The 12,824-nt window shown below is 36.3% G+C and overlaps 1 protein-coding gene across 2 annotated transcripts in view; it reads left to right on the forward strand.

The window, feature by feature from the left end:
• The window catches only part of LOC123559589 (uncharacterized), an 89,650-nt gene that overhangs the window by 31,041 nt on the left and 45,785 nt on the right, over positions 1-12,824 (forward strand). For both annotated transcript variants that reach the window (XM_053552553.1, XM_053552554.1), the window contains exon 2: positions 1,288-2,261. In XM_053552553.1, coding sequence (XP_053408528.1) covers positions 1,420-2,261 — 842 coding nt within the window. In that variant the 5' untranslated portion in view covers positions 1,288-1,419. The remainder of the gene's footprint in view (positions 1-1,287; positions 2,262-12,824) is intronic.

Genomic DNA, 12,824 nt, shown 5'->3' on the forward strand with positions numbered 1-12,824 from the left:
TTAACACTCTAGAGGTCACATTTTTGGCCCAAACTTAATGAAACTTTATCAGAATGTTACTCACAAATAAATCTTGTACAAGTTCGATATTGGGTCATCTGGGTTCAAAAACTAGGTCACCAGGTCAAGTCAAAGGAAAAGCTTGTTAACACTCTAGAGGTCACAATTTTGGCCCAATCTTATTGAGTGATAGTCAGATTGTTACCTTCAGTAAAATCTTGGACGAGTTTGATATTGGGTCATCTTGGGTCAAAAACTAGGTCACCAGGTCAAATCAAAGGAAAAGCTTCTTAACACTGTAGAGGCCACATTTATGACTTTATCTTCATTAATCTTGGTCAGAATGTTTATCTTGATGGTCTCAAGGTCAAGTTTGAATCTGGGTCATGTAGGATCAAAAACTAGGTGTCACCAGGTCAAATCAAAGGAAAAGCAAGTTAAAACTGTAGAGGCCACATTTATGACCATATCTTAATGAAACTTGATCAGAATGTTAATCTTGATGATCTATAGGTCTGGGTCAGGTGAGGTCAAAAACTAGGTTACTAGGTCAGATAAAAGGAAAAGCTTGTTAACACTCTAGAGGCCACATTTATAACTTTATCTTCTGGAAACTTAGTCAGAATGTTAATCTTGATGATCTTTAGGTCAAGTTCGAATCTGGGTCATGTGGGGTCAAAAACTAGGTCACCGGGTCAAATCAGAGGAAAAGCTAGTTAACACTTTAGAGACAACATTTATGACCATATCTTAATGAAACTTGGTCAGAATGTTAATCTTGATGATCTTTAGGTCAATAGGTCAGGTGAGTGATACAGGGCCTTCATGGCCCTCTTGTTTTATTTTCGGAGGAGAATTTTAGGCATCGAGAAGGGGAAAAAACATATTATTTTGAGGGGGGAATGGGGCCGAACTTCAAGTCATTTTCAAACTTCATAATGTCTTCATGAATTATACGATATATAGTTATGACTGATGTATATTGTTAGTATGTTGCCCTTTTACTAAGAATACTGTGAAATTATTAATATTCGTGGGGGATTAATGATCGTGATTGAGTCAATCCACGAAATTTGATCCCAACGAACATGCAAAATTCCCATTTATTTTATGTTTTATGGAATTCATATCCCCACGAAATTGCTGGTTTGACCAAAACCATGAAATTTCATGCCCATGATGTTAAATGATTTTTCAGTATGTTGTTTTGGCATGCAATATGTTTTGTAAAAAAATGTCTCTAGGCAGGGGACGTTGGTAACTCATTCTTGTTTTATTTTATTTTAGACTTATATCATTGTGTGAAAAGAAGAGGTAAATTTCCACAGACAGCTGGATGTCAGCAATGGGGTAGACAATGGGTTGAAGATTTGGGATTGGCTGAAGACTTAACTTCAATTCTAAGTTCAGTTTTTGGTGATGGCTAACAATTTCTCGAATGTCATGGATGGAAGTCGGCTCACAGAACAGAATATTTACACATGCAGGCTGTGTTTAAAGCAGTTTTTGTACTACAGTGATTATGCATTCCATGAACGAATGCACTTTGATCAGGTTCCTTTACCTGGTTCTCTTCAGGGTGGATTGAGACCGGCGTATGATAACCATGTGGTACCTCCGTATAACTCAACCAGTTCCACTCCCGGGACTCTAGACAGTTTTGATAAGTTGATACAGCCATTCCGTAGTACAATACCTGAAGCAGATATCAGGTCACAGACAGATTCAAGGGGTCTTGTACCATCAAGTCAGCAAGACTTGAGAAATTACGTGCCTTCAAGTCCGGCAGATCATAGAAACATGGCCGTTACTAGTCCAGCAGACCCAAGGAATATGGTTGCTACTAGTCCAGGTGATCCCCGAAACATGGTGGCTTCAAGTCCAGCAGATCCTAGGAATTTAATCCCTTCTAGCCCAGCAGACTCAAGGAATATGATTCCATCCAGTCCAGCAGACCCAAGAAATATGGTCCCTGCCAGCCCTGTAGACCCAAGGAATCTGGTACCAGCAAGTCCAGTAGACCCTAGGAATATGGTACCAGCTAGCCCTGTGGATCCCAGAAACATGGTACCAGCAAGTCCTGTTGATCCAAGAAATATGGTACCAGCAAGCCCTGTTGACCCAAGAAACATGGTACCAGCAAGCCCTGTTGATCCAAGAAATCTGGTACCAGCCAGCCCAGCTGCTCAACAAGATCCAAGAAATCTGATGGTTTCAAGTCCAGCATCTTTGCCTGACAAATCCACACAGCAGTTATACAGGTAATTTTATTTATCTTTAGCTAAAGGACTTAAAGAAGAATAAAAAAGGCAATAGTTGACTGGGTAGGTCACTGTAAGTTTTATATGCCCGAAGTTGGCACTGTATTTAAGTTTGTCCATCAGGGACTGCGTTTTGGGCGAAGTTGAGCAATTGGAGTGAAACAAATACAATATCAAGTCGAAAGGGTATGTCATCGGGTATTGTCAAACTTCTAATTTGCTTGTGTACTGTCAAAAATTTGAAAAGTGTCAGTGTGGAGACCTGTTTGTCAAAAATTAAATTGCTTATCTGGTGACTATTTCTGCTGTTAACTTTTTACAGAACAAGCAAATTCGATGAATTGGTATCCCATGCGAATGGGTTTGTGTTGAGGAATGGCAAAGAAATATGTTCAGCAAAAAGTTAAGGAATTTCTTGCGAAGTGTTTCTGTTCCGTATACATGACTGCGATCACATTTAAACATGATTGCCAATTTTTACTGGAAATGAAAATATGCCAAGCAATGAATAGTTAATATTATACAAAGAAAGTCACAAAAAAGTACTGTAAACGCACATATTTTTGCGGGGTCAAAATTTTTAGTATGTTGGCGAGGTTTTATATTCGCGAAATTGTAAAAATGGTATCCTGCTTGAATTAGAATTATACTATTAAAGCTGCACACCAGTAAAGAAATTATCAAAGTATAAACATCTGTGACTTTGCTGTAGATTATCAGATAGGGTTGTCACGACACAGTGTCCAAGTCTATGTTCTGGCTGATTGCCTGTGGGCCCTAAATACCGTATAGCGGGTTATTTCTGCGGTTAAATATTTTGCGTTTTGGTCCCAAAAATTGTGAAAGAAATTTCTGCGTGTTTAATTTCTGCGTTTTCACAGAAAAGGAAGTGAAATTTCTGCGTTTTCGATACCAAGGAGGAGGTAGTTCCCCGCATGATCGGACGTCGTAAGAATGATAGCGTATGAAAACAATAAACTTAAGTAGTTTTGCTTTTAATGAATACATTGTAGGATATAATAACGTGAATTGAACAAATATAAGTCCAAAAACAATTGTACACACTACAACTGCAAACTACGGTATATCAGCATAACGGTTATACAGGTATAAAGGTTACTAAGGTATAGAAGGTATAGTTCGGAAGATGTTCATAAGGGATTAATAAGAACAACTCAAGTGAAATTCATTCAGTTTATTACTTTCACAAAATAAAAACAACAAACAAACAAACAAACGTTTCCTGAGGGATTAACTGTTAGGACTTTAAGGTATTGGACCCATAATAGAGTATCTCCTTTTTGAAGAGTATTCAATTCCTACCATAAACCTACTTTGACTACAATTTTCAGGGGGGCGTAGGTTCAAACCCCACTGGGACCAAATTTTTTTTCCATGTTTTCCTTTTTTTCTAGTAAGATTTTACTTCTTTCAAGACTAATTATGGATGAATTGTACAAAAGTGGAAAATTTTCAATTTTATTAGCGATTTTTTGCTGTTCAATGTGAATTTACCTCTGAATCAGGAGGGGTAGAGTTAGACATCTTTAAAAATATTGAGTTACGCGCGGTAAAAGTTCTCTATTTTGCCTTCATTCTTTAGATTACACATTTTGCAAGAAATGCAGGTAGGTTTTACTATTGCCCCAAGGTTATTTTTGAATGAAGTGGGCAAAATTCAAAACAGACCCACTGGATTCGACCTTAATTTTTCAATGTTGGAGTTAGAATTCTGTCTCATTAAATCTGTTTACTTGAGGCACCCTAGACAAAAATGATTTTTAAAGTTTTATTTTGTTTTTTATAATTGTTTAACAATAGCTTGATGTTTCTTTTATCAAAATTAATGTTGTAATGAATTCTCTGCAAACGTTTTAGATAGTGGCCATCACATTGAATTTAGTCTCTTCCTGAGCGTAAGGAAATACCATAAATTATACAAAATTTACAAAAAACGGCACGGTAAAAGTTGTTTAAAATTTGCAACACAGTGTGAAACATGGTCAACTTTAAGAATAGACCAAGCAAATGCCATTTTTAGCTCATCTGATTTTTTGAAAAAAAATGATGAGTTATTGTCATCACTTGAGCGGTTGTCGGCGTCGGCGTCGGCGTTGGCGTTGCCTGGTTAAGTTTTATGTTTAGGTCAGCTTTTCTCCTAAACTATCAAAGCTATTGCTTTGAAACTTGGAATACTTGTTCACCATCATAAGCTGACCCTGTATAGCAAGAAACATAACTCCATCTTGCTTTTTGCAAGATTTATGGCCCCTTTTGTACTTAGAAAATATCAGATTTCTTGGTTAAGTTTTATGTTTAGGTCAACTTTTCTCCCAAACTGTCAAAGCTATTGCTTTGAAACTTGGAATACTTGTTCACCATCATAAGCTGACCCTGTACAGCAAGAAACATAACTCCATCTTGCTTTTTGCAAGATTTATTGCCCCTTTTGGACTTAGAAAATCAGTTTTCTTGGTTAAGTTTTATGTTTAGGTCAGCTTTAATCCTAAACTATCAAAGCTATTGCTTTAAAACTTGCAACACTTGTTCACCATCATAAGTTGACCCTGTACAGCAAGAAACATAACTCCATCCTGCTTTTTGCAAGATTTATGGCCCCTTTTGGACTTAGAAAATATCAGATTTCTTGGTTAAGTTTTATGTTTAGGTCAACTTTTTCTCTTAAACTATCAAAGCTATTGCTTTGAAACTTGCAACACTTGTTCACCATCATAAGCTGACCCTGTACAGCAAGCAGCGTAACTCCATCCTGATTTTTGCAATAATTATTGCCCCTTTTGGACTTAGAAAATCATTTTCTTGGTTGAGTATTATGTTTAAGTCAACTTTTCTCATAAACTATCAAAGCTATTGCTTTAAAACTTGCAACAGTTTTTCACCATCATAAGTGGACACTGTACATCAAGAAACATAACTCTATCCTGCTTTTTGCAAGAATGATGGCCCTTTTTAGACTTAGAAAATCATGGGTAGGACAATATTTCTATTACACAAAAAAAAATCAGATGAGCGTCAGCACCCGCAAGGCGGTGCTCTTGTTAAAACATTACTATTAGGGGTCCAATACCTTAACTGACCATCACACCTAATTATACCATTATCGGTAATTGTTAGATGACGACGGTAATTTCAGATAATTAGACCATGCCATTGTGAACTTCGGATTACTTTGAGTAACATATCGTGAAACAACGTTGATGAAAACATGCAGATCTTTTTGCATTTTAAATTTTTGCTGGATGAATAATCTGCTGGAAATATTTTTGCGATTTTACAGAGAGAACGCAGAAATATTCCCCCGGTAGAAATAACCCACTATACAGTAAACATCAAACCTCGAGAGATATGCTGACTCCGAATCACAGCATTCACAGGCCATCCAAACCTTTATCCCTCTCTTTATCGGCTTGGCCAGCATCTATTGACGGAATGACAGCTTCCCCATATATCGAATCATTGCTTCATTGACTGAAACGTTACTTCCCACATCATACCGCTCAAGAAAGTTCTCAGACACATGATCTAACACTGGTGGGATCTTATGCAGTCTATCATAGTCCCTGGAATTACCTCCGTTTATTTTTTATGTAAATGAATATACGTTAGCAGCTTCTAATGAGATTGGTTTTAAATGTTATTTATGTCTTCCAGGGTAAGGAATAGTCATGCTAGTACAAAAATGCAACATTTGAGCCTAGGACCCTCAAACTTGGTATGGAGATTGGCCCTGACTAGTACGTGACCCATAGGTCAAAAGGGACTGTTACAAGAAAATATTTATCCTGATGATATTTAATGTGTATGCCTATGTGATCTATGTCAAAACTTGATCTTATCATTAAGAGCAATGGTACTCAGGTGAGCGATATAGGGCCATCATGGCCCTCTTGTTAGCCCACCATCATCAGATGGTGGGCTATTCAAATCACTCTGCGTCCGTGGTCCGCCGTCCGTCAGTCCGTCCGTCCTGTTAACAATTTCTCGTTATCGCATCTCCTCAGAAACTACCAGGGGGATTTTGACCAAACTTTGTCAGAATGATGTATTGGTACCCTAGTTATGTCCCTCTGAAAATCAGACTGGTTCAACAATTTTTTAGTAAGTTATAGCCCTTTGTTTATTTCTATAATTTACATAGATTTATATAGGGAAAAACTTTGAAAATCTTCTTGTCCAAAACCACAGAGCCTAGGGCTTTGCTATTTGGTATGAAGCATCACCTAGTGGTCCTCTACCAAGATGATTCAAATTATTTCCCTGGGGTCTAATATGGCCCCGCCCCGGGGGTCACATGGTTTATATAGACTTATATAGGGAAAAACTTTGAAAAACCTTTGTCCAAAACCACAGGGCCTAAGGCTTTGATATTTTGTATGTGACATCATCTAGTGGTCTTCTACTGTGTTCAAATTATCCCCCTAGGGTCAAATATGGCCCCGCCCCAGGGGTCACATGGTTTACATAGACATATATAGGGAAAAGCTTTAAAAATCTTCTTGTCCAAACCACAAAGCCTAGGGCTTTGATATTTGTAATGTAGCATCATCTAGTGGTTCTCTACCAAGTTTGTTAAAATTATCCCCCTAGGATCAAATATGGCCCCGCCCTGGGGGTCACATGGTTCATATAGACTTATGTAGGGAAAAACTTTTAAAAAATTCTTGTCCATAACCTACAACCTTCAAATTTGGACCACATGCATAGTTTTGTGCACTGAAAAAAACTTTGACCTTGACATTGACCTAGTGACCTACTTTCACAATTTTGAAGGTACAGGCTTCAAATTTGGACCACATGCATAGTTTCATGTTCCGAAATGAAATTTGACCTTGATTTTGACCCAGTGACCTACTTTTACATTTCTCAAGCTACAGCAATCAAATTTGGACCACATGCATGGTTTTATATACCGAAACAAACTTTGACCTTTACATTGACCTAGTGACCTACTTTCACATTTTTGAAGGTACAGGCTTCAAATTTGCATAGTTTTGTATTCCGAAATAAAATTTGACCTTGATTTTGACCTAGTGACCTACTTTCACATTTCTCAAGCTACAGTCTTCAAATTTGGACCACATGCATGGTTTTGTGTACCGAAATGAACTTTGACCTTAAGATTGACCTAGTGACCTACTTTCACATTTCTGTAGATACAGGCTTCAAATTTAGACCACATGCATAGGATTGTGTACCGAAACAAACTTTGACCTTGACATTGACCCAGTGACCTACTTTCACATTTTTAGCTCACGTGAGTTTTTCTGATAGCTCGATGTCTGGCGTCTGTCGTCTGTAGTCTGTAGTCTGTCTGTCGTCCGTCAACATTTAGCTTGTGTATGCGTTAGAGGCTGTATTTTTCAACTGATCTTCATGAATTTTGGTCAGAATGATTACCTTGATGGTATCTAGGCCGAGTTCGAAAATGGGTCATCTCGGGTCAAAAACTAGGTCACTAGGTCAAATCAAGGAAAAATCTTGTGTATGCGATAGAGGCTGTATTTTTCAATTGATCTTCATGAAATTTTGTCAGAATGATCCTTGATGAAATCTAGGCCGAGTTCAAAAGTGGGTCATCCGGGGTCAAAAACTAGGTCACTAGGTCAAATCAACGAAAAAGCTTGTGTTTGCGATAGAGGCTGTATTTTTCATTTTATCTTCATGAATTTTGGTCGGAATAATTACCTTGATGAAATCTAGGCCGAGTTCGACAATTGGTCATCTGGGGTCAAATCAAGGAAAAACCTTGTGTATGCGATAGAAGCTGTATTTTTCAGTTGATCTTCATGAAATTTTGTCAGAGTGATTACCTTGATGAAATCTAGGCCACGTTCAAAAATGGGTCACCCGGGGTCAAAAACTAGGACACTAGGTCAAATCAAGGAAAAACCTTGTGTATGCGATAGAGGCTGTATTTTTAGCTCACTTGAGCAATGCTCAGGTGAGTTTTTGTGATCGCTCGGTGTTCGGCGTCTGTCTGTCGTCTGTCAACATTTAGCTTGTGTATGCGATAGAGGCTGTGTTTTTCAACTGATCTTCATGAATTTTGGTCAGAATGATTACCTTGATGAAATCTAGGCCAAGTTCGAAAATGGGTTATCTGGGATCAAAAACTAGGTCACTAGGTCAAATCAAAGAAAAACCTTGTGTATGCGATAGAGGCTGTATTTTATAATTAATCTTCATGAATTTTGGTCAGAATAATTAACTTGATGAAATCTAGGCCGAGTTCGAAAATGGGTCATCTAGGATCAAAAACTAGGTCACTAGGTCAAATCAAATAAAAACCTTGGGCCATCCTTAAAAAATTGTTTGTTTGCAGTAATGCGACCCAGAATTTTTAGTGTGAGTAGGTAGGTAGGTTTTTTTTTTTTTTTAGCTCATCTGATTTTTTGAAAAAAAATGATGAGTTATTGTCATCACTTGAGCAGTTGTCGGCGTCGGCGTTGCCTGGTTAAGTTTTATGTTTAGGTCAGCTTTTCTCCTAAACTATCAAAGCTATTGCTTTGAAACTTGGAATACTTGTTCACCATCATAAGCTGACCCTGTATAGCAAGAAACATAACTCCATCTTGCTTTTTGCAAGATTTATGGCCCCTTTTGTACTTAGAAAATATCAGATTTCTTGGTTAAGTTTTATGTTTAGGTCAACTTTTCTTCTAAACTATCAAAGCTATTGCTTTGAAACTTGGAATACTTGTTCACCATCATAAGCAGACCCTGTACATCAAGAAACATAACTCCATCTTCCTTTTTGCAAGATTTATTGCCCCTTTTGGACTTAGAAAATCAGTTTTCTTGGTTAAGTTTTATGTTTAGGTCAGCTTTTATCCAAAACTATCAAAGCTATTGCTTTAAAACTTGCAACACTTGTTCACCATCATAAGTTGACCCTGTACAGCAAGAAACATAACTCTGTCCTGCTTTTTGCAAGATTTATGGCCCCTTTTGGACTTAGAAAATATCAGATTTCTTGGTTAAGTTTTATGTTTAGGTCAACTTTTTCTCTTAAACTATCAAAGCTATTGCTTTGAAACTTGCAACACTTGTTCACCATCATAAGCTGACCCTGTACAGCAAGCAACATAACTCCATCCTGCTTTTTGCAATAATTATTGCCCCTTTTGGACTCAGAAAATCATTTTCTTGGTTGAGTATTATGTTTAGGTCAACTTTTCTCATAAACTATCAAAGCTATTGCTTTAAAACTTGCAACAGTTTTTCACCATCATAAGTGGACACTGTACATCAAGAAACATAACTCTCTCCTGCTTTTTGCAAGAATGATGGCCCTTTTTAGACTTAGAAAATCATGGGTAGGACAATATTTCTATTACACAAAAAAAATCAGATGAGCGTCAGCACCCGCAAGGCGGTGCTCTTGTTTTTTTGTATGCTAATTGTACAACACCTGCATTTTCCTTTTAACCCTCTGGTTTATACACCTTTTGGGTACTAACACTTCTCTGTAGAATGCTAACTTGATTGTAACATATCTGCAAGGGTGGTAGTTTTCACATAGTATGAATACTAATAATAATATCACCTTTTTAATAACAGTTAAAACAACAGATAGCCTGACACCAGTCAGAAACAGAGCTTATTATCTCCATATGAAACTTAAAAATTTAAGATTATCAATATATTAAACAAAAATAATTGGCCAGACCTTTTGAATGTCCTTGCACTGGCTGGGGTAATAAAAAAAACATTACATTCCTTAGGATTCCTACTCCAATGGACAGCACTGAAGTACATAGCAAAATCTTTGATATTTTACCCTGTAGACCTGAGTCTGATTACTAGCACAGCACTCCTTCAAAGCCTATGTATCATGTAATTTTTAGACAATACTTAATTGTTTTACATTGTTTACTCAGGGCTAAAGCTGTGCTGATATTTTAGGGAGAAGTCATTTCTTCCTCAGCTAAGATTATGGAGAAGTGGAGTGATTTTAGGGAAACGTGGAAAGATTTTTAATAGCGCCATGACATGCAAGTTGAAAATGGAACTAAATTTACTTTTTTTTATTATTATTATTTCCTGTCTTTGTTTAAGTCTATTGATTTAAAGTAAATAACAAATTCACTGAAAATATCAGTGATTCTGTTTTCTCATCCTTCAATGCAAAGAGCTATAAAATATACTTCTTTGTTCAATGTAAACCTAATTTCTTATCCTTGTGAATCTAATGTGATTAAACTGCAAATTAAAGTGTTTTTTTTTTTTCACTCTTGCAATGATTGCCTTAACCAAGAAAAGCCTAATCTGAATATGAATACAATTAAAAAAAGCTAGGTTAATTCCATATCAGCAAAAAATAAATCAAGCTCCCAGTGCTAATGCACTCAAAGTCAAAACACAAAAACCCATAAAAGCATTTCACAGTCACTTCTTGAATTAAATACATGTCAATAGCAGTGACATCACTATGACATCACACAGAATACATGTCTTCTTTGATCTGCTACTGTCTTCTTTGATCTGCTACTGCCCCACACATTAAAAGAAACAGTTGTCAAACAGGTTAAACCCAGTTTCTGATGGCAGGTGTATAAAATTTGCATGAATTTCAGTTACATTATTTAAGTCACAGAAAGTTTCAGTAATAATAAGGCCATCCTTAAAAAATTGTTTGTTTGCAGTAACGCGACCCAGAATTTTTAGTGTGAGTAGGTAGGTAGGGTTTTTTTTTTTTTTTTTCGTTTTTTTTTTTTTTTTTTTTGTATGTTAATTGTACAACACCTGCATTTTCTTTTTAACCCTCTGGTTTATACACCTTTTGGGTACTAACACTTCTCTGTAGAATGCTAACTTGATTGTAACATATCTGCAAGGGTGGTAGTTTTCAAATAGTATGAATACTAATATTAATATCACCTTTTTAATAACAGTAAAAACAACAGATAGCCTGACACCAGTCAGAAACAGAGCTTATTATCTCCATATGAAACTTAAAAATTTCAGATTATCAATATATTAAACAAAAATAATTGGCCAGACCTTTTGAATGTCCTTGCACTGGCTGGGGTAATAAAAAAACATTACATTCCTTAGGATTCCTATTCCAATGGACAGCATTGAAGTACATAGCAAAATCTTTGATATTTTACCCTGTAGACCTGAGTCTGATTACTAGCACAGCACTCCTTCAAAGCCTATGTATCATGTAATTTTTAGACAATACCTAATTGTTTTACATTGTTTACTCAGGGCTAAAGCTATGCTAATATTTTAGGGAGAAGTCATTTCTTCCTCAGCTAAGATTATGGAGAAGTGGAGAGATTTTAGGGAGAGGTGGAGTGATTTTAGGGAAACGTGGAAAGATTTTTAATAGCGCCATGACATGCAAGTTGAAAATGGAACTAAATTTACTTTTTTTTTTATTATTATTGTTTCCCTTCTTTGTTTAAGTCTACTGATTTATAGTAAATAACAAATTCACTGAAAATATCAGTGATTCTGTTTTCTTATCCTTCAATGCAAAGAGCTATAAAATATACTTCTTTGTTCAATGTAAGCCTAATTTCTTATCCTTGTGAATCTAATGTGATTAAACTGCAAATTAAAGTGTTTTTTTTTTTTCACTCTTGCAATGATTGCCTTAACCAAGAAAAGCCTAATCTGAATATGAATACAATTAAAAAAAGCTAGGTTATTTCCATATCAGCAAAAAATAAATCAAGCTCCCAGTGCTAATGCACTCAAAGTCAAAACACAAAAACCCATAAAAGCATTTCACAGTCACTTCTTGAATTAAATACATGTCAATAGCAGTGACATCACTATGACATCACACAGAATACACGTCTTCTTTGATCTGCTACTGTCTTCTTTGATCTGCTACTGTCGGCACACATTAAAAGAAACAGTTGTCAAACAGGTTAAACCCAGTTTCTGATGGCAGGTGTCAAAAAATGTTTCTAAAGTCTGGGTTTTGAAAAATAGGAAAAAGTGGACCCATGGAAATTTAATTTCACTTAAATAGGAAAATCTAGAAATGTAAACATTATGGATTTCTTTCGCTGGTTTTAGTCATTGCATTGAAAGGATGTTTAACTTTTATAAATAATTTTTCAGGTAAGAAAATTTTGTTTGTCTAATATTTTTGACGTTTATTGTGCTCTTTCCAAGTGACTTGTGCAGTGTCACTGCAGTTTTATCCTCGGGGCAGATTAAGAAGATTATGCAACGACAAAAGATCGAAACTAAAATTATTATTTGTTTGCAAAATTGTTTGAGAAATTATGACAGAATGATATCCAAGAATTTATCTATCCCAGATTTTTACGTACGAGAAAAATCATTATTTTACAAATCTAAGCTCGGTTAAATACGTCTGCAGTATTGCACAGATAACACTATTTACCACGATTTGTCCATATGGAATTTTCTAAACAACTTTTTGCATGAATTTTTTGTAGTATATCAGGAAATCGGCAGGGCGTTCGGTAGACCCGAGGTTCTGGGTTTTCACTCGCACTTATCGAGAAAAACTCGTATTTGACCCGCACAAAAAATGTCCCGTGCGTCGGCTTGACC

This window comes from Mercenaria mercenaria, chromosome 10 (genome assembly GCF_021730395.1).
Source record: "Mercenaria mercenaria strain notata chromosome 10, MADL_Memer_1, whole genome shotgun sequence".
Taxonomy (NCBI): domain Eukaryota; kingdom Metazoa; phylum Mollusca; class Bivalvia; order Venerida; family Veneridae; genus Mercenaria; species Mercenaria mercenaria.